This window comes from Mirounga angustirostris, unplaced genomic scaffold (genome assembly GCF_029215605.1).
Source record: "Mirounga angustirostris isolate CCGP_5_RB_7025 unplaced genomic scaffold, mMirAng1.0.hap1 SCAF_7, whole genome shotgun sequence".
NCBI lineage: Eukaryota > Metazoa > Chordata > Mammalia > Carnivora > Phocidae > Mirounga > Mirounga angustirostris.
The window spans coordinates 22,771,801-22,794,582 of NW_026991715.1; the positions used below are offsets into that span (position 1 = coordinate 22,771,801).

The 22,782-nt window shown below is 40.2% G+C and overlaps 1 protein-coding gene across 1 annotated transcript in view; it reads left to right on the plus strand.

Moving 5' to 3' along the window:
• Nucleotides 1-2,759: 2,759 nt before the first annotated feature.
• The window catches only part of PRRC1 (proline rich coiled-coil 1), a 47,578-nt gene continuing 27,555 nt past the window's right edge, over nt 2,760-22,782 (plus strand). Inside the window, exons 1-6 of the mRNA XM_045892055.3 lie at nt 2,760-2,920; nt 7,878-8,000; nt 8,636-9,025; nt 10,962-11,122; nt 13,931-14,033; nt 17,820-17,983. Of these exons, the coding sequence (XP_045748011.1) occupies nt 7,898-8,000; nt 8,636-9,025; nt 10,962-11,122; nt 13,931-14,033; nt 17,820-17,983 (921 nt within the window). The 5' untranslated portion in view covers nt 2,760-2,920; nt 7,878-7,897. The remainder of the gene's footprint in view (nt 2,921-7,877; nt 8,001-8,635; nt 9,026-10,961; nt 11,123-13,930; nt 14,034-17,819; nt 17,984-22,782) is intronic.

Consider the following 22,782-nt stretch of genomic DNA (forward strand, 5'->3'; position numbering starts at 1 on the left):
CTGCCACACAAAGTTCTTTTGAAGTTTAAATGAAAAGCGGCAAGTAAAACATGAAATGTTTTAAATGTAATTCAAGGTGATGATCTTGCTTATTTGCTAGACTCCTGTCTCTCATGGCCCATGTAGTGGGGCAGAATAGTGGCCTCCCCAAAAGATACGTCTACCTGGAACTTGTGACTGTGAGCTTATTTGGGAGTTGGGTTTAGACCCCCAAGGGTCTTGAAATGGGATCTTGAAATGAGATCATTCTGCATTTAGGATGGACCCTCAGTGCAATGATAGGTATGCTTAGAAAGATCAAGAGAGGTTTGAGACACAGAGATACTAGGGAGAAGGCCATGTGAAGACAAGTAGAGATTACAGTTTTGCTGGTACAAGCCAAGGAACATCTGGATCCACCAGAAACTAGAGAGACATGGAAGGATTCTCTCCCAGAGCCTTTGGAGAGTTCCCAATGACCCTTGATTTTGGACTTCTGGCCCCTAGAACTGTGAGAGAAGAAAAATGACTGTTATTTTTATCTTTTTATCTTTTTAATATTTATAAATAAATATATTTTATTTATTTTTTATAAATAACATTTATTTTTGTATTTATTTTTTATAAACAATAAATTTTAAATTATAAATTTTATAAATAATAAATTATTTATTAAATAAAATAAATAAATAATATAAATAAAAATTTATATTTTCATCTAACCAGTTGTGATTTGTTGGTCAGTCTTGGGAAACTGACACAGCTCATGTTCCATCCATCAGTAAATCATGACAACTCAATCTTCAAAATGTATCTAGACCATGCATCACCTCCTCCTGCCCAGTGAGCTACACAAGCCACCAACGTGGTATTATTGGCCATCCTGTGTTAGTCCTTTTGTCCCCTAGTCACAGCAATCAGAGAGTGATTTTACACTGAAGTCAAATCTTGCCAGTCCTCTGCTCAAAACTTTCCACTTCCCGTTTCTCTCAGAATATAACCCAAAGGTCTTACCGGGGCCTGCAACGCTGATATGATCTGGCCCTGCTATCTCTCTGACCTCATTTCTTACCACCCAGTCTCAGTTTCCTTGTTGTTCTGCAAAGGTGCCAAGCACCCTCCCTTAAAGCCTTTGTGTGCCCTTCCTTCTAGCCAGATAACCACAGGCCTGCTTCCTGACAGGTCTCTGCTCAAATCCCACCTCCTCAGAGAAACCTTGCTCATCCATCCTATCCAAAGTGGCCAATTACTGTCTATAACATATCGGTTTATTGATTATCCTGAAAGTGCCCATTGGAAACCGTCTATTTTCCTGTTCATAGCCTCTCTCTCTCCTGTGTCAGGACATTGTCTGCCTTGTTCATTCCACATTTCCAGTATTAACGCTCAGTACATTGCCGCCACTAATAAATATTTGTTGAAAGAATGAAGAAACTGATAAACCTTATAGCTATTAAGGGTGTCGACCAAAGAAGATGGCGATGGTAACTACTTTCAGCCCCACCCAAACAGCGCTTTTAGAAAAGTAACCTAGGTAACTACCTACACACATTCTCTGCGGATGGAATAAGAGTCACCACCAAAAGAAACAACCCACTGTAGTTGCAAAGGAAGATCTGAAGTCAGGGCATAGTTAAATACTGTCAACTTTTTTTTTTTTTAAAGATTTTTTATTTATTTATTTGAGAGAGAGAGAGAATGAGAGAGAGTGAGCACGAGAAGGGGGAGGGTCAGAGGGAGAAGCAGACTCGCTGCTGAGCAGGGAGCCCCATGTGGGACTCGATCCCAGGACTCCAGGATCATGACCTGAGCCAAAGGCAGTCGCTTAACCAACTGAGCCACCCAGGCACCCAATACTGTCAACTTTTTAATGAGGCATTTTAGAATGCTCACAACTGTCAAGTCCAAGATCTCTATTAATGTGAAATCTATAAATGGGTTCCTAAAGGAATTTGGAAGCAACAAAAACAATTTTTCATGTGTTTAACACTCAGCAGTTTAAAAAAGTGCTTTCATACTCCTCATTTTGACTGTTACATGTCTGAATGAGAGATGGTAGATAATATTCTCATCTTACAGATGGAATTAGGGAGACAGGAGGTAACGAGGGTGCCGTTCCCGCGTGTAGGGTCGTGGAGAGCGAAGCATGACCGTGCTACTGGAAATGTTCTTGAAGGGGCCGGGGCCCACTCCCTGGGCAGCAGGACCTCAGGTCACAGGTACTCAGACGAGTTTAACCTGCGTTCCCGGGACGTGGCGGGGGCGCGACGAGGCTCCCAGAGGGCGGGGCGGGGCGGGGCGAGGCGCGGGGCGGGGCGCGGGGCGGGGCGGGGCGCGACGAGGCTCCCAGAGGGCGGGGCGGGGCGGGGCGGGGCGAGGCGCGGGGCGGGGCGAGGCGCGGGGCGGGGCGGGGCGCGACGAGGCTCCCAGGGGGCGGGGCGGGGCGGGGTGAGGCGCGGGGCGGGGCAGGGCGAGACGAGGCTCCCGGCGGGCGGGGCGGGGCGGGGTGAGGCGCGGGGCGGGGCGCGGGGCGGGGCGAGAGGAGGCTCCCGGCGGGCGGGGCGGGGCGGGGCGAGGCGCGGGGCGGGGCAGGGCGAGACGAGGCTCCCGGCGGGCGGGGCGGCGCGGGGCGGGGCGGCGCGGGGCGGGGCGGCGCGGGGCGGGGCGGCGCGGGGCGGGGCGGCGCGGGGCGGGGCGGCGCGGGGCGGGGCGGCGCGGGGCGGGGCGGCGCGGGGCGGGGCGGCGCGGGGCGGGGCGGCGCGCGGTCGACGTGGCAGGCGTAGGGGCGTGCGCCTCCGGTGGCCATTTTGGAGGCGGGGACGCGCGGCCGCGAGCTCCTGCCGGCATCTTCGTGGTCTTCTCGGAGCCGTAGTCTGAGCACCCCGAACTCTCTGTCCCGCACTTTGCAGCTGCCACGCAGACACTCTCTCGGGCCCCCCAGGTGAGCGTCAGCTTAGCAGCGACGCGGGTGCTGGCGGGCGGCGGGATGGGATGCGGGCGCCAGCGGGCGCAGTCCCTGCCAGGTGGGCGGGCCGGCCGGCCGGCGCCGCGGGATGGTTAGGGTCGCGTCGGAGCCCCGCAGTTGTCGAGTCCCGAGCGCGGGCTGTGCGAGCGTGCACGGTGCGGCCGGGGCACGGGGGCCCTTGGCCAGACAAGCAGTCCCTGCCGCGCTTAGCACTGTGGGTGCGGGTCCTGGGTCTGGTTCCGGCCCTTTGCTCCGGGGCGCGGACCCAGACCGGCGCCCCTGGCCGTTTGGCTCCGCCTTCCAGCGCGCTGGCGGCCGGAGCGGGACGGGCGGCAGGCGCCCGCTGACCTTAGCCCGGCCCAGCCCGGCCTGGAGACGTGGCAGAGCCTGCGGGGAGGCCGCTGTCTGCAGGCACAGGATTTCGGCTGTTCCCGCCTTCTCCCGACTCCTGGGTCCACACACCGGGAACGGCAGTGGGAAGTAGCTTATTCTCCCCTAGGTTCCCCCAGCTTTTGCATTCTGCTCTTTGTTCGCCCTTGGGACCGGTTTCCGGTCAAATTTGCAAGATAGCTCCTATCCTAGATTGGCAAAATTTATATCCATTTCTGCCAGTCAAGAGTAGGTGTTTTTGAGTGACAACACGTACTTGCTTGCCAGCATGACATTTTGGCGTTCCGGTCTTTTTCCTTCACAGCCACTATTTCATTCAGTTAACGTTTATGGAAGTTTATTTTGGTATCAGAGCTGAGAATGTAGAGACAAAACTCACATCCTGCTTTGGAGTTCGTTATCTGTTAGAACATCAATAATAATTGCTTTTAAGGCTTTTACTTTGATCAAAGCTGCATTATTCCATTTCTTTATGTATTCTTATAAGTAGCCATTTACTTTGTACCAGAAAAACCACAATGGAAGCAAATTGGAAGAGGAGGGTCAGCCAGAGACTGAGGACTCAATTTTCTTTTTTTTTTTTTTTTAAAGATTTTATTTATTTATTCATGAGAGACAGAGAGAGAGAGGCAGAGGGAGAAGCAGGCTCCCAAGGAGCAGGGAGCCTGATGCGCGGCTCGATCCCAGGACCCTGGGATCATGACCTGAGCCGAAGGCAGACGCTTAACCATCTGAGCCACTCAGGTGCCCTGAGGACTCAATTTTCTAAGCCGTTTTCATCACTTTCTTTAATGTTGATACATTAGTAACACTTTTTATGCTGATGAGCGGTATGCACTAAAACCTTTACCAGCTGACACTTCACTGTTACCACAGTAGCTTTCCTTCAGTAAGAAGGCATAATATTTATGCACACAAAATTTGCCTGATAACGTCATTAAGCCATTTCTTAGTGTGTCTTTTAAAGACTGAAAGAAATTGACCCTTTATTGCAGGTTATAAGTTGTTTTTATTGCACACGCTATGTGCCAACACATTCATTAATTTTAGGGATCAAGATTATCTTTAAGGACACCTGGGTGGCTCAGTCATTGGGCGTATGCCTTCGGCTCAGGTCATGATCCCAGGGTCCTGGGATCGAGTCCCACATCGGGCTCCCTGCTCGGCAGGAAGCCTGCTTCTCCCTCTCCCACTCCCCCTGCTTGTGTTCCCTCTCTCGCTCGCTCTCTCTGTCAAATAAATAATAAAATCTTTAAAAAAAAAAAAAAAAAGATTATCTTTAAATGTGACTTCCAGTGGCCAGTGTAAGGATTTGGTAGCATCTGTAAGGAGGAAAATGGGGAGATGAAAAGAGGTAGCTTTGGCAGGGAGCAATGCAGTCCCCCGAAGGCTCTTTGTGTTCCAGGTTATCTCCCTTTGGTGTAGAGATACTGAATGAAAAGATGGTGCCTCCCTGATCCCTGGTCTCTATTTAAATGCCATAGATGTTGCCTCTGCTTTCACAACTAAACTCTTTGAAAGTGTTGTGTATCTCTACCTCACCTTCTCCTACTCAGTCCAGTTGAAACTGGCTTCTAGCCCCGCTCTTTCCATGGAAACTGCTCTCACTGTGTTCGTATCTTCAGTTTGGAAAATGGACTGCATTTTTTCAGATACCACCCTGTTTTGGCATTTCTGCAGCATTTGATACTGCTGCCCCTTCCCACCTTGGAACTTCTTTGGCTTTTGGACACCACATTCTCCTGGTTTTCTCCTCTTTGGTCATCTCACTCTTCTCTGCAGGCTCATCTTTTGCCAGGCACTTTTTCAAGGATCAGTTGGGTCATCTTTTCTTTTTCACTTGGTGTTCTCTTAGATAACCTTATCCCAGAACATGACTTTAGAGACTGTCAGTAAACTGAAGAAACCTACACTTACTGCTAAACCACAGACCATGTCAGTATCTCTATTTGGGTGTTTCCAGGAGCTTAAACTCCGTATGTCCAATTTTAAACAGTGCATTAATACCCCTTCCCCAAAAAGAAGACTTCAAACATCTCGACCTTTTCCCATATTCCCTATCTTAGTGAATGCATAGCCATCTATACCGTTAGTTGTGCAAGTCATGCCCCATATCCAGTTTTTGAATCTACTCATTCTTCCCTATCTCCCCTGTCATCACACTAGTCTAGGGCAAAGCTGATCACTCTTGGCACTATTGATACGTGGGGCCAGGTAATTCTTTCTTGTGAGGGTTTTTCTGTAAATTGTGCAATTTTTAGTGGTATTCCTAGCCTCTACCTACTAGGTACCAGTAGTTGCTCTAGTTCTGACAACCAAAAATGTCTCAGACGTTGCCCAGTGACCCCTGGGAGGCAAGATCACTCTCCTCCCCTCCGGCACTTGAGAAGCACTTGTCTTGGGAGTTCTCAGTTCCTGTATGAATTACTTCTATCCTCCTTAATAGTCTCTCTGCATTTACTCTGACTGCCCTGTGTCCCAACCTGCATACTGTGGTCAAAGGAATGTTTTCAGAACACAAATATGACTTGCCAAAAACTGGAATTAGCCTAAATGTCCTTCACCAGACCAGTAGATAAACTGTGGCACATCAGTAAAATGGAATACTGTTCAGCAATTTAAAAAAAATGTAGTGATACATCCAACAACGTGGATAGGTCTCAGCATTATATTGACTAAAAACAGGCCGATCTCAAAATGTTATATGCTGTATGATTCTATTTAGGTAACATTCATTAAATGAGAAAATGATAAGAGAATAGTCCGTTGTCACAGCTTGTGGTTAGTGGGAGGCTGTGACAAAGGAGCACCATGAAGGAGTTTCTTTAGGGTGATGGGACCGTTCTGAATCCTGATTGTGGTGTTGGTTATACGAGTCTTTGTGTATGATGAAACTTTATAGAACTACACACACACAGAAACATACACAAGTAGAAACAGGTGAAAATCCAAATAAAATCGTTAGTTACTAGTATTGCATCAGTGTTAATTTCCTGGGTGTGATCACTCTACTGCAGTTAGGTAACATGCTGTCGGTGGGAGAAGCTGGGTGTAGGATACTTAGGAACTCTGGTCTATTTTTGCATCTTTTTACAAATCTAAAATTTCTTCAAAAAAGTTAAAAGACAAGTATGTCATCCCCAGCTTGAATGCTGTGTGGTGCCTTTCTCTTCTTAAAAAACCCAACTCCTTGACGTGGTTTATAAGGTTCAACACGGTCTAGGTTCTTGCCTATGTCTCCGGTCTTCATTCTTTTTTTCCTGTTCCTTGCCCACATGGGTTTTCTTGAATGTGTCTTGTCCCCTCTGCCTTACAGGGCTGGTATACATAGCGTATGTTCACTTTTTCTGGAATCCTCCCTGTTTACTTCTTTTTCCTTGCCTAATTAAATTCTATACATCTTTCAGATCTCTGTTTATATGTGACTTCTTTTCCTCACTCAACTGAAAATCGTATTCTTCTCAAATAGGATGGTGTTCTTACCCTCAGAGCACATAATTAAGGCTACAGTTCATTGTACGTTAGTGGTATTATTTGATCCTCTCCTGTACTGGACTGTAAGTTTTGTTAGTTTTTGCTTACATTGTATGTCCAGAGGCACCAGTACAGTGCTTATCAAGCAAGTGACTTTCACTGAGTATTTGTTAAATGACTAAACACATCAAAATCAAAAACAGAAGTTTTATTTAGAGGTTTTGATTTTATACTCAAGACACACTTGAAAGTTCGTAATTTTTAAGGAAGTTTTCCCCTATTTTATAATCCATTTTTATCTTAGGACTGGTGTTTAGTTACCATGTAACATTTTTGCTGAAGTTAACATTTCTAAAAAAATGAGACATATCATTTAGCCATTACTAAGTATGATTTTATTTATTTATTTATTTATTTTTAATATTTATTTATTTGAGAGAGACAGAGATAGAGAGAGCTCGAGCAGGAAGGAGGGGGAGAAGCAGACACCCTGCGGAGCAAGGAGCCCGACGCAGGGCTTGATCCCGGGACTCCAGGATCATGTCCTGAGCGGAAGGCAGAGGCTTAACCATCTGAGCCACCCAGGCGCCCCACTAAGTATGATTTTAAATGTGAACCAGGGACACTGGGAATTGAGCACATTTCAGTTTTTTTTTTTCATGTTAACAGAAATAGCCCATATATAATGTTTAACGGGGAAAGAAAAAAAAACTTAATATATTTTTATTTTAAATATAATAGTAACTGGAATGTAGATAAAAGTCTAACGTATATTCATGTAGCAGAAAATTATATTAGTGAGTTACTGTTTGAAATTTACAAATAGTTAACATAAAATTATTTCCCAATTATAAGGTATGTGTATGAAAATGTTACGTGCATATTACGTGCATATTAAACATTGTCACAGACAGTGTTTTCCTAGGAATTTGACAGATCCTTTATCCAGAAATAAGTGGCGTTATAAATCGTATAGACCTCTGTGTCTTGATGATTTCTTTCTAAAGTTATTCTTTAAAAATACACTTGATTACTGTGCAATATATGTTACATTTCTCTCTTTTTACAGTAAACCGTAACTGAAGAAAAATGATGGAAGAGAGCGGAATAGAGACAACCCCCCCGGGGACCCCTCCACCGCACCCCGCGGGACTGGCCGCAGCTGCTGTGGCTTCCACCCCGCTGCCTTTAGGTATGTGGCCGTGCTGGCACCTCGTGTGTCTGGAGGGTAGGAACGACACCGTTAACTTTTCTCAGAGTCAGTTAAAAGAAGAATACATAGATGAAAACATCTCTCATCTTTTGCCAGGATGAAGGGAAGTGACCTTTTTTATTTAAGCCTAAAAGTATATTTTGCTTTGGGTAAACTTTTGTTCTCTATAGTCATACTGACTATATATCATCTTCTTAGGACAAAACTATCCTAAAAAGCATGTGTTAGTTTTGTCTTGTGTTCGATGAGTTTGTGATGATTAACCTTCTGACCAAAATTTTTGAGTCACTGTGTAGGTTTTTATGCTGAAAGCAGCAGGGGTGAAAAACGGCTCTATTTTCTTTAAAAAGAGCAAAATGAATGAAAACAAAAAGATCTACTTACAAACAGGACTATAACAATTGTATATAACTGCTACTTTTACTTAGGGGAGTCGAAAGTCATTTGCACCTAGTCGTATGTGTTGTATATTTTAAATAACACAGTGAAAAAAAGTTATTGGGTTATGGTCTGTTAAATTTTTAAATTTTGCAATAAAAAAGTAATGAGATACTTTGAAAACTAAGTGAAAAGCATTTCCAATTTTGTGGGTTTTTTTCCTCCCCATCTTCTAGCTGCAACCAGTTCTTTCTCTTCTCCAAATGTGTCGTCCATACAGTCCTTGCCGCCACACGCGTACTCCACCCCTCAGCCATCCCTCCCTCCTGTGAGGCCTTCCGCACCCTTGCCCTTCGTGCCGCCTTCACCGGTCCCTTCTGTTCCAGCCCTTGCTACTTCCATCCCACCTCCTGTCTCTCCACCACCTGCTGCTGCCTTCAGTAATCCTCCTCTGTCCCACTTCCCGGCTTCATCTTCTGCCCCAAGCACTCTTTTATCTGCACCCTCTTCTGGTCCTCCCACGTCGGGATTTTCCGTTGGGGCAACTTACGACATTACAAGGGGACATGCAGGAAGAGCTCCCCAGACACCCCTGATGCCGTCATTCTCTGCACCTCCCGTAACAGGTAATTCTCTCTTACTGATACTTTGAAATAAATGACTACAGCTAATGTTTAAATACGTTTTTTAATAACTGCTTTATTGGTAAATAATTTACGTATCATACAATTCACCCCTTTAAAGTATACAATTCAGTAGTTGTCACAGTATTTACAGAGTTGAGCCATCGTCACTCTCATCAGTTATAGAACCTTCTAATCATCCCCAAAAAGAAGCCCTCTACCTGTTAGCAGTCACTCCCTACTTGCTCCCGATGTTCACCGCCCCAATCATTCATCTGTTTTATGTCTCCGAATATACCTATTTTGGATCTTTCATATAAATGGAATCGTACCATATATAGTCTTTTGTGAAAACTTCTTTCACTTAGTATTTTTTTTTTGAAGTTTTATTTATTTGAGAGAGCAGGTGAGCGAGCACACGAGTGTGGGGAGGGGCCGAGGGAGGAGAGGGAGAAGCAGACTCCCCACTGAGCAGGGAGCCTGATGCGGGGCTCGATCCCAGGACCCTGGGATCATGACCTGAGCCGAAGGCAGACGCTTAACCGACTGAGCCACCCAGGTTCCCCTTAGTATATTTTTAAGTTCATCCACATTGTAGCATGTGTCTGTACTCTGTTCTTTTTTATGGCTCAGTATTCCATAGTATGGATTTTTCTTCCACATTTTGTTGATTCATTTCATCCATTGATGAACTTTTGTGTTGTTTCTACTTTTTGGTATTATACTGCTTTTATGAACATTTGTGTACTGGTTTTTGTGAGGACATATTTTCATGTCTCTTGGGTATATAACTACGCATGGAATTGTTCGCTTTTAAGAAACTGCTAGACTGTTTTCCAAAGCAGTTGCACCATTTCACTTTCTCATCAGTACTGTTTGAGTGTTTCAGTATTTCTGCATTCCTTTTTTTTTTTTTTTAACTTTTTTTCTTTTTTGCTACATTACTTTTAACTCCTATCTTTGATCTCTGGAGTTTTCTGTTCTCGCGTTTTGACACTTATATTATCAAAATAAAGCTGATGTTACTAGTAAATGATAAATTTTGTGTGTTGTAAAATGTAGAGTATGTATAGTGTATGTAGTGTCAGATAAAATTCGAAATACTTGTTCTAATATTTTGTATACTTATAGAGAGACACCAGGGTGATATTTGACAGTCTTCTTTACAGCTTTTCTTAAAAGGTTATCTGGACAAGAATGGTCCAGGGAGTAGTTTTATTTAGCCAGGTAGAAATTTAAAACCAAATAAAAGCTCATGTGTGCCTTAGGTTTATGGTAATGGGCCATCTTTTCTAAGTTGGTTACACCTACCTTCTTGGCTTCCCTGGAATGGTTGTTGGAAACTAGTATCAAAACTTCGTCCTTGTCATCTTTTGCCTGTTACTTCTCATTTTAGGAAAAGAAGCAGCTTTGTTCTGATTTTTATTATCCAACTTTGCTAATCTACTTCTACAAATAAAATTTTTTGCATAGTACAGGCATTATGTCTATGTCTTTGAATATGTGAATTTTATTTTTTGAGTTAAAGTAGGGCATATGAAATAAGTAGTAATTGTTACATGCTTTTATATGATGGGCTTGGGTGCTTACATCAATTATTTTTATGCATTGAAGGGATTAGAATTATAGTTGCCCACATCCAGGTGCTAAATGGGACCAACAGGAAGTACTTTTTGATAAATATTTTGCCCATTTTCAGAATGTTTAGTTAAAAAGCCTACAAAAAGGTCAGGAAATTTCTTCAGAATTTTGTTTCATTTGTATTTTGTGAAGGTTTAGGTGATTCTTGGAGTGCATCATTCAGTCTTGAAATGCCTGAGTATATATTTACATTATTAAAGCTATTTTGAACTACTTATCTCCTATAGTGTATCTTCCTTTTATAGAAAATAGTTTATGAAATAAATTACATATATTAGAAATTTTTGCCATTTACTAGGTATGTTGCCGACTCCCATTACTCAGCAAGCCAGTTTGACATCTCTGGCCCAGGGACCGGGGACCACATCAGCCATTACTTTTCCAGAGGAGCAAGAAGATCCTCGAGTTGGTAGAGGTCAGGATGAGGCATCTGCTGGTGGACTCTGGGGTTTTATTAAGGTAAGGGGTATTTAGTTTGAAAGTTATACTGAACTTTTTAATTTTGAAACTATTAGATGTTCATTAGAATGATTTTGAAAATATAGAATGGTATAATGAAAAAATAATTCTTTTTATTATTACTAGTTTTCTATAGTTCTTCTCAGTCTTTTTTATGTGCATATCTGTGTAGGTGTAATTTTTTTAGTAAGTCAAAATGGGTAGTAACATGTGGACACTATTTTGTATCTTTTGTTTGTCTTTATCTAGCATATATCAGGAACATTTTCCCAGTCATAAATATTCTTCAGAAAATTTTTTTTTCTTTATGGCTGTTTTTGCCCTCCATGCCATGGGGCATTTATTTCCCATATTTTACTAATGTACTTTAGCGTTCTCTAATAGTAATTCTTACAAATACAACTATGATGAGCACTCTTGCATGCAGATCTTTATGCCCATCTCTGTTTTATTGAGGTTAATTCCTGATGAATGTCAGAGTGAACATTTTAAAAATTACTGATAAAAATGACTCTCCAGGAGGGTTATACCAAAATAGACTGTCCCAGCATTTTTCACTTGCCAGCACTCATAATGAATTTGAAATAGAACGTTTTCTAATTTGATAGACAAAAAAAATAACCTCGTTTTGATTTGCTTTTCTTGGTTACCAAATTTGAACATTTTTTCATATGTTTTTTTGTTTGTATTTTTTCTTTGTGAAGTCTCTAGTCGTGTTCTTTGCCCATTTTTGAATTGGGATGATTTTCCTTTCTAAATGAATTTGTAAGAGCTCCTCATGTAGAAATATTTTATTACACGCTGTCATTTATTGACGTTTTCTCTTTTATCATACATTTAAATTTTATTACCCTTTTGTGATACAAAAGCTTCTAAATTTTCAGTAGTCTTTTTTTCTTTTCATTTTTTTATGTTAAGAATGACCTTTTCCGGGGCGCCTGGGTGGCTCAGTTGGTTAAGCGACTGCCTTCGGCTCAGGTCATGATCCTGGAGTCCCGGGATCGAGTCCCGCATCGGGCTCCCTGCTGGGCGGGGAGTCTGCTTCTCCCTCTGACCCTCCCCCCTCTCATGTGCTCTCTGTCTCTCTCATTCTCTCTGTCTCAAATAAATAATAAATAAAATCTTAAAAAAAAAAAAAGAATGACCTTTTCCCACCACGGTATGTGGTAAATGTTCTGTGATTTCTTCGAATTCTTCTATGGGTTTCGTTTTTTTTTTAATACCTACCAATTTAATGTTTCTGACACTTAACTTTATTACGTAAAGTAGAAGTCAAACTTAATTTTCTTCCAACCACTTACTCAGCTGTTCCAACATCATATCCCAGTGTTTTGATATGTCATCTTTATCTTAGTTATGCAGTTGTTTGTTAATGTCAGTTTCTGGACTCTGTTCTATTCTGCTGTTTGGCCTGTCCCTGCAATAGTACCCTACTATTTTAGTTATTGTTAACTCTGTTTATTATTATACTAATACTTACTGAAAGTCTACTCTGCTCGGGTGGGATGGGGAATATGCATTGATGAGTAAAGAAAGAAAGGTCAGTTCCAAGTCTCTGCGTTCATAACGATGGATCAGTATTTAGTTTTATAAGTTTGCCAGTTTCTCTTTACTTCAGAATTTTTCTTTACTCGTTTTTTCTGTTTATTTCTCTTAATGAATTTTGGGATTACTCTGTCACATTCCTCCCAATATTCTGAGGGTTTGGCTGCAACTTAATTATATATTAAATATTTTTAAATCGGTAGGTGGCTAAATTATAACTAATTTACTACACTTGAGCTTTATGTTTCATAAAGATGGTATTTTCCTAAGCTTCTTTTTTTTTAATCCTTCTGTACTTTTTAAAGTTTTCTTCATACAGGTATTATTCCTTATTTCTCCGGTTAAGAGCATGTGTCAGTGTGTCCGTTAGCTCAGCTCGACATGTCTTGTAAATCGTTCTTTTAATACCCCGCGTAAGATTGGTTGACAGTTTTAAATACCCGTGTTACGGACTCCGCTTTTTTCTGACTCACCTTGGTTCAGTGGTAGGTTGGAAGAGGTGGAATGGTGGCCTGTTAGCCAGAGGCCATCTCAGGGGGCACGGCTCCCTTGAAGTCCTTTTTACCACCGGAGAAGTGTAGCATGTTAAGGGAAGACTCAAACCTGGTTCCTTCTGTTTAATAGTGTGGTTTTAAGAATTCAGAGGACTAGATCTGGGCTAAAAGAGAATTTGGGAATTAACACAACAAATATGAAGTAGGAAAAAAGAAGAAACATTAGTAGAAGATAGCAGAGTAATATATATTAATAGGTAACTTCTGGGGAATAAGGATGAGAAATGTTAATATTTTTATTTTTTTCTTAAGGAACCAAGTGTGAGTCTATGGAGATGACTAATTACAGTTTTTATTTGGGACCTTGATGGATAAGTTTTACCTGGTCTTTCATAGAAATAAGTAGATGTGAAATGAAATTAAAATACAGAGAAATAAAATGCGTGTGTATGTATACATGTATAAAATGAATACGTATGAATATATACATCCATAAAATGAACACACATATGTGTGTGTATACCTACTTCCCAGGTCAGTGCTCCTCACAGTGTGATCTGCAGACTGCATGGGTCTATGAGAAGGAGAGAAGGTGACAGTGAGCATTTTGAAAACTTAAGAGCAATTTGACATGGCCATAACCTTGTTTTTCTTACATTTTAACAAATTACAGGTCTGCGATGTATCAGAAACTTTAAAAAAGTTTTCTCTCACCATCAGGTGTTCTTTACTTAGAATGGGCGTTTATATGTCAATTTGTCTTGTGCAGGGTGTGGCCGGAAATCCTATGGTGAAATCTATGCTCGATAAAACAAAACATTCAGTAGAAAGCATGATTACAACGCTGGACCCTGGCATGGCTCCATATATCAGTACGTACTTAAGATAGAGCAGCATGTGCTGTATGTTTTTAAAGTATTTGCCTTTGTCAGCCTCTCACTGTGATTCCATAGTCTTGTAATCAGTGGAAATCCTTTTATGTTGTAAGTTGATTGTAAGTCTTAGTGTTGGTATTATTAATTTATCTTTTTCTTAGTCACAAATAAATTTTGAAAACTCCACAGAATGAACTTTGGGAGGAGTAAAACCAATATGCATTAGTATACTAATTAGTATACTTCAATTGTAAGTAATACATTTTAATTATAAATACAGTTAGTGTTGCTTTGTATGAATTTTATTTTATTCACTAAGGACATTTGAAATGATGCTTTGTTTATATTTGATTTTGATAATTGTCCAGTTATCTGTTTTAATTAAATGTGATTATGCTTAACCTGGGAATAATATTTTTAGAGGAAGTTAATCTATTTATTAATAATACCTGATTAGTAAGTTTGGTGGGGAAGCTATTTTAAGCACCTTTGAATCCTCCTTCCCAAGAATTCTCCGGACAGATGACATAGACATACATGCTGTCTGCCATTTAATTTTAAATGTACATGTCCAGTGTGTGAAGAAACAATTGCTTAGCAGGATCAGTGAGCAATTACTAGTCATTCTGTTAAAGATAACAACTTGGAAGCCAAAGCTGTGCACTAGAACAGAGGTACTAGAACAGAGGTTTTCAGTAGCAATAAAAAGTCAGTAGCTTTCAGGAGTCTTGGTGCTGTTGGTGGTTTACAGTTTAGTAAATGTCAAAGAATAAGACCTTAGTAAGAAGTATCATTTACTAAGTTCTTGCTCTGCCAGGCAGTACTTAGAAACTCTGCAAGGTAAGTATTTTTCTCAAGTTTGAGGTGAGGAACCCCTGGGTTCAGAGAGATCATTATCCTAGGCCACACAGCTTAGTGGAGCTAGATTGGGCCCATATTCAATTTGTTTTTGCACTTGGCCACTTTGCTTCCCTGAAAGTATAAAATTAAATCAAGTATTAAGTCATCTGAATTGTTTTTTGTGTTCATAACTACCAGAGGATTTAGAAACTGGACCCTGCCCTAGATAAGGCTTTATAATGTTCATAATAATTGAATTTGACATAATTAATGTGTCCTATATATTCTTTTCTTCACAAGCTTGTATTTTGAATGAGGGAAAGAAAGGAAATTAGTATTTTTGGAGTCCTTGCTATTTTAACGGGTACTGTGTTAGACTGTGAAAGCAGTTACTTAATCCTTAGAACAAGCCCTGTGAGGTGGCAGATACTTTACTGTGAAGAAATAAGCTCATTGACTTCCCCAAGGTAACAGAACTAATGAAGTCAGGACTCAAACCCAAGGCTTATTCTCAGGCCAGTAGTCAGCCTGACATCAAGAAAAAGGCAAAAGACGAAGGGGGTGGGGTTATAGGGGAAGATACAAAATGAAATGTCTATTAGCGAAATCATAACAATATATAGTCTTAATCAGTTAGCTATAAAAAGCAATAAAACTGATGTGAAAAAGTTGACACCTTATTGACAGGCAGCAAAAGCAAAGACTATTCTGATGTAACAAAACTTGAATTAAAGCTTAAGGTATTTTTACAGAAATATTCTAGAAATCACCGTAACAGTTTCAGATGTATCAAGAAAGCATAAGAACTGTTAGAAATGCATTTTATGGGGCGCCAGGGTGGCTCAGTTGGTTAAGCGACTGCCTTCGGCTCAGGTCATGATCCCAGCGTCCTGGGATCGAGCCCCACATCGGGCTCCCAGCTCCGCGGGAAGCCAGCTTCTCCCTCTCCCACTCCCCCTGCTGTGTTCCCTCTCTCGCTGTCTCTCTCTCTCTCTCTGTGTCAATTAAATAAATAAATAAAATCTTAAAAAAAAAAGAAATGCATTTTAACACAGTTTAGCTTCCTGTGTTCTTAGAATTACTTTTCCCGTCATCATTAAAGTTGGCACTACTTACTACAAAAAGGCTGAAAAAGCCTTTTGAGCTGAAGTTCAGTGGAACGGTACTCAGATAGGGTCAAGAGACATGTCCCACAAGGAGGAAGAAATGAGTAAAAAGTGTATTTGTTCTCTTCTCTCCTATGGGAGTCAATGCTTTTAGGTTTTAGTAACTTATGAAATTCTAGTAAAGATGGGAGCTATAGATCATCCTATTAGGAAAAAAGATACTTGATAAAAAGCCCACGTATTTTGAAGATACTATCAGCTATTCCACAACATATTAGGGAAAAGCATAGCATTGTTTCTGGGGCAAAATGGTTTACCATACAAACAGCTTTCTGGATAAATCTATTTACTAGTGATAGCCATTCATACTAAGTAGCGAAATACGCCATGCTCAGAACTAGGTCTTTGAACTCAGTATGTCACAAACTGTTAGGTAAAGATTTTTTTAAAAATTAGGTGTATTTGATCAAATTACTCTGTCTAAATGGTACATAGGTTTTAAAAATAATTGAAAATAAAAAGGTTTTAAAATCTTTATTTCATATCTTAGCCTTTTTAAATTTCAAGTTTTATATATGTTGGTATTTCCATTTCCTTATATGCTTGCATATTAGGACAGTAATAGTTGTATAATTTATAACTAAATATCCCATTTGTGGCATCTGCTGTTTTTTTTTCTTTTAATGATGTGGTTGTATGATAAAGTTGACTCCCACATTTAAACTGTTTCCTAGATAAACATTTCATGGCAGTCCTCATTTAGTGCAGGCTTCTTTACAACTCTGACAAATTACTTGTAATCATCAATAACAGTCTTCATTTTCATTTTCTCTAGTGTATCCTAAATGTGTAACTTGGATTTCACAAGCCACATAATTCATTTCTGTGATAGCTCAATAGTTGAAGGCCTAGGAACTCCAGCATCCCCATGGTATTAGAAGTTTGTGTATAATAGATGTGTGTCTTTACTAAACAACAGCAGAAAAACCATTTTGATTTGCAGCCTTAAAAAATGCAATGTTTTATCCAAAGTTTAAACTTACTAGCAAATGAGATCTTGTGAAATCAATAGAGTGATATAGTAGAAAATTAAACTTTTTTCATAGCTGTTAGAACATTATTTCCCAAATTGACATCTATGGAAAACTTTCTAGGAGTGGTTATTAGATGTTAACATATTCCATGAACACATTAAGTATGGAAAGTACTGGGTTAAAGCCATGAATTTTAACTTCTGGTTTTCTCAGAATCTTGATGTTAATGTTCATTGTGAATTTCTAAGAAAGAAACATGTAAAGTAGTTCCCAAGCTTGTTTGACCACAAAATGCTATTTTAAGGTGGGGCTACTAATACATTCTGGAACAGTATTCCATAGAAAAAAAACTGTTGTGTTCTGTGGCAGATGGGATACTCAGAACCATTAGAAGATATGTGCTATCTTCTGCCTGCAGATGAGACTCCCTCAGATAATGCATTAAGTGCTCATTTTTAAGTCAGGAAAAGTGGTAGTTTGGGTCTAAGCACTTGGAATAAGATGCTGTTAGATGAGGAGATGAAAACGTGTGTGATGGATCAGCTGTGTAGTGAAAAGAAGATTTTGGTATGTGACAGACCTAGGTTTGAGTCCCGACATCATCGCTAAGTAAGTAGCTGTGTTACCTTAGGCAAGGCCTTATCAATCTTAGTTTCCTCAGCCTATAAAAAAGTTCATCATCTGTGTCTTGCTGTATTTTGTGAGGTCAGTAATAATTATTAATAAAATGTTAGCATATGGCATTGCTTATGAGAATCTCATTATTTTAATTTGGAATTGAAATTTTCTTCTGATCTTTGTAGAATCTGGAGGTGAACTGGATATTGTAGTGACCTCAAATAAAGAAGTAAAAGTTGCTGCCATCCGAGATGCCTTCCAGGAGGTCTTTGGCTTAGCTGTGGTCATAGGGGAAGCTGGACAGTCCAATATTGCCCCACAGCCAGTGGGCTATGCGGCTGGATTAAAAGTGAGTAATACAACACCTTTTTCAGCATAAAGAAACTGGCAGTTAATTTTTTCATAATTCTGATAATCTTTTGCTCTTTATGGAGCTAATGGGTTTTTACATTCTGAGGTATTGATCATCTTGGTTTTTATTTAGACAACTGTTGTGTAATGAAGATACAGTGGAGTTTTAATGTAAAGAAACTCAGGGTAGGTTTTGATGCTTGGGCAGGGGAGGAAACAACTTGCAGAGAACACAGAGAGAGTAGTTAGTCCTAAAAGAAATCTTAACCTAGTGCTAACCTTTAAGTCCTACTGAATTTAAAAATTTTGTACTGAAATTACAGTACCTTTAGAATTCTCTAAGCTTTTTATTACTATCACTATTAATAATACTTTACACTTACGTATTTCTTCATGGTTTTGGGGACTCTAACATATTTGAAAGTTTCAGAGTAGTAATGGAGTTCCAGTAGGCAGGTTCTAGATTGGCCCTTTTAAGTCTCCCTTTTCTCTTGTACTTGGTGAGGGGACTTAGCATTCATCCGGAAAGCTTTCTCTTGCTTTCTTGCTTTGATTCTTCCCCTTCTCCATCCTTTTAATTCCCTTGACTTAAGGACCTGACTGCCTGGCACCTTATAGGTATGTATAATACCTATATATAACCAGAGTTTGCCAAGGTCTCTTTTAATAGAGACCTATTAAATATTATCAATAATAACATCAATAGGAAGAGGCTTCCTTAGTTTTTCCATAGTGAGAGAAGAGGATCTTCTGATCAAGTCTATAGATAATAAATTCTCCATAACAGGGACAGATGATAGGGTAACTTATTTTAAAGAGAAATTTCATACAACCACATACACCACCACTTCAATATTACAGTTTGTCTTCTGGCCTGTTACCATTAAAAAACTTGTCACACATCTGCATGAAACCAGTTCCATTCCCAGTGAACTAGGTCTGGTCCCCTCAAGCCAGTGAAGGTTAAAGTTCCAAGAATCCTGTCCTCTCATACATTTTTTTACCACCAGCATATAGACACGCAAGAACAAATGAACAGTGAACAGGTCATCAGCATACAAATATTTCTCCCACTTAAAAAAGCAAACGAAAGAAATTTTGAACAAATTTTTTTTAACCTCCTCTCCTCATCATCTACCACCTTAATTTTTTTGCTGCTTTTTGCAGCAAAACTCCTCCAAAGAATTGCCAACATCTTATCTCTAATTGTTCCCTTCATATTCTCTTACACCCGGCCCCGTCAGGCACTTAGAGAATGCTGGGCAGGTCAGCAGTGTTCCCCATCTTGTTTTGCCTGTCACTGGCTTTTGAGACAGTTGTTATTCTTTAATGTTTCTTTCACTTCTGAAGTGTCATACTTTTTTTTCCTTGCCTCACTATTTGCTCACTCCCCTGTGCCTCCTTTGCTGGTTCCGCCTAATGATCTTGTCTTTACATTCCCTCCCTCGTGAGTTGATAGTGTCTGGTGGCTTTAAATACCATCTGTGTGTGGACAGTTCCAAGTTTCTATCTCCAGCACAGGCCTCTCATGTCAACTAGATTTATGTAAAAGTTGCCTCCTCAACCCCTTAACTTGAATGTCTCAAACTTAACCATGTTTAGCATCCATCTGCTTTTCTTTCCTCCAAGCCTGCTCCTCTGGCCTTGTCCATCTCCGTTCATTGATGGCAGAACTATCCTTCCATTTTCTCAGGTGAGAAACCTTGGAGTCACCCTTGACTCCTCTCTTTACCTATGTCCAGTTCATTAAGAAATCTTGTTCATCCTCCACACTTGTTCACAGTGTGTCCAGCATCTGACTCTTCTCACATGCCCACCGCCACTGCAGTGTCTTGATGGAACCTTGCCATTGACTTCTACTAGGCCATCCGATTTTAGCATTATCTGAATGGGGTAACCCTGTGGCCCTCTAGGTCCTTCTGAACGGAGTAGCCAGGTGATCCTTTCCAGTCACAGGTCAGAGCATGTCACTTGTGTTTCAGCACTTTATATTTTACCCATTGTAAACCCACATTCCTTACGGTGACTTCCACGGCCCCACACAGTCTGGCTGACGTGGTGCTTGTTCCCTGTCTGGCTGCCTCTCCGGCTGGTCTTCCCCTTGCTCACTCGTGCCAGGCACTTCAGCTCCCTTCTAGCTCTTCCTACTTGACTCGCATGCCCTCGCTTAGCCTTTTCACTAGCTCTTTCTTCTCTTGGGGACATTCTCCCTCAAATGTGTACTTGGTTGGCTCTCTTAAACCTTCTTTAAGTCTTCAGTCTTCCTTGCACGGCGTGGCCTGTCCTGACTGCCTGTTTAGTACTACATTCCACACTTCTGTACCAAGATCACCCTTCTGCGCCTCTGTTTTCTTTCCTGTAGTACTCAGCACCTTCTCCTACACTCTATCATTGTGTTTTATAGTGTTTTCCCACAAGAATTAAGGTCCTCAAGAGCAGGAATTTTGGTTTGGTTCACAGATGTGAACTCTTAGATGTCCTTTAGAATGAATATCTAGCAGTTTTATCAAAATGTCTAAACTGTAAACATCAGAATTAAAAGTGTAAGGGTATGTTTTTAAAATTAATCATTTATTTCCTCAAGTTAGCAGTCTAATACAGAAAACATTTTCATTGTAGGATCTGCTTCCAGTTTTGGTTTAACACCCTATCAGTTTCATGAGAAGAATAAAGATTTTTCACTTAATAGCACTCCAGCGGCCCACCTGTTGCAGTACCTTGATCGAACCTCCACAGTCAAACTAGTGGTCTTCAAACTGGTCTAGAAGTACCTCTTGATACACAAAGATTTTACAAGATCTGAGGAGACCCAGAGAGTTTTAAGACACCCAGCTTCTTCAGCTTCCATATGTACTCTTGCCTAAAAATTTTCTGCCCATATGTACCTGTGACTAAGGCAACTTGTTCTCCTTTCCCATCTCCCCCTTAGGAAGCCCTGTTCTCTCCCTTTGGGAAATGAAACATACCTCTTACCCACCAAATATTCACGTGATACATTGCCTCCGAACATGAAAGACTCCTGAGTGTCATCTGAAGGGACAATTCAAAATTGTTTTTGATGTTGGGAATACAAATAACATAATGACTGGGTAAAACCCTTTTGCAAGTCATATGGTTTCCAGTTGTTTGTTCCCATCAAAACTGAGGAGGGACCAGACAGAGTTGTCAGCTGATAGGTCATTAATTTTTGATGATAAATCACCATGTGATATTTGGAATATAACTTAAAATTTTCATGGTTTTTAAAACAAGTGTCTTAAATATTTTGTTATATTAAATATTATTACATAGAAGATACTTAAAATCATTAGGTGCTGCTCTTAAAAGGCTGATTGAGATTTTTTTCTAAAAGAAAAACCTCATCTTCTAGGTAATATTAATCCTTCAGTTTATGTGGTGGTTTTATTAGTGTTTGACAGATTCATTTTTGCTGTTGGTTTTTGCCCTTCAAATTCAAATATTCGGGTTTCTTTTCCATAATTTTAAATAAAAGCTTAAAATCAGAATTCATTGAAACTGATGCATGCATAGGAAAATCATTTACAAATTTATCAGCTGTTTTTTTCAGAAGCAGTAGAGGGAGCTAATGAGAAGAAAAATAATGTAGAGTCCTAGAATATTAAAATTTGAACCCAGATTTTTTACTCCCCATCAGACTTTGTTTGAAGGAAAACTTAGGTTTAAGGAAATAAATCTGCCATAAGTAACATTAGGGAGCTTCTGAAACTTATGTGCCAACCGTTAATTTCATTGCAGAGCCAGTCATAGTTATGACCACTGTTTTATAACTTACTTTACCAGAGATGTAGATAATATTTATATGCAGGTAAGAAAAAGCATGGAATTTTGATTAAACCAAATCGCTTAGTATAAACTCTTAGAGTACAGGATAAGCTCTGGGGGCCTCTCTCTATCCTTCCGTTTGAGATAATTACTTCAGTGTGGCCTCAGAACTACCTAATTCTTGATCCCTTACACTTCTGAAAATAAAGTTAAAATTTTATTCTCAAAACATTGGTGGGGACTGATCTTAAAGCGTCTATTCCAAAAGATGCCACACTTAATTAACATCAGAGAAGAGGCACATATAACCCCCTCTTCATTTTCCTTATGAAATACAAAGTCCTATGTTGTAGTATAGTAAAAAATGAACAAACTTAGTTTCCTGGAAACATTAAATCTAGGAATATTTTGTTGTTGTGCTTAGCTTAGATATCTTCAAAGAGTTAGGGATGAATCTCTTAAATATCCCACTAACTCCCTAATAGTTTTTACTGAATTAACATTTATTTAAACTTATTCATAATCAAAATTCAACCATAACTGGGAGGAAAATGATTGAGGCAAATTTACATTATCCAGTATAACATCTTATCTGTTACATTTTCTTTCAAATTCAACAGCTGCCTCCTCATTCACTGTTAGTAGATTTACATCATTCAGATTCTTAACATGAGTAATAAAAATTTTTAAGAAGGCCCTTATTTCTTCCCTTCTTTGTTTTTGCGTGTAGTGTTTTCTTACTGAATGTCTCTAGGGTTAGACAGTTGTGTGTGGTACTAGAGAGATAAGAGTGAGCAAAAATACAGTCAATATTAGTGTAGCTTAATTCATATCTTCTTTCATCCTTAATCTTTATAAGCTAATGTCTTAAATTGGTTTACCCATTTTCATGCACTGCTGACCTTCTCTTCTTTATTTCTGTTGTCTCCGAAGTAAGTCCAGTTGTCTCTAGAAGTGTCCTAGCTTTTGAAATTTTCATTTGATGAGAATTGACCACTTTTTCTCATTCACTAC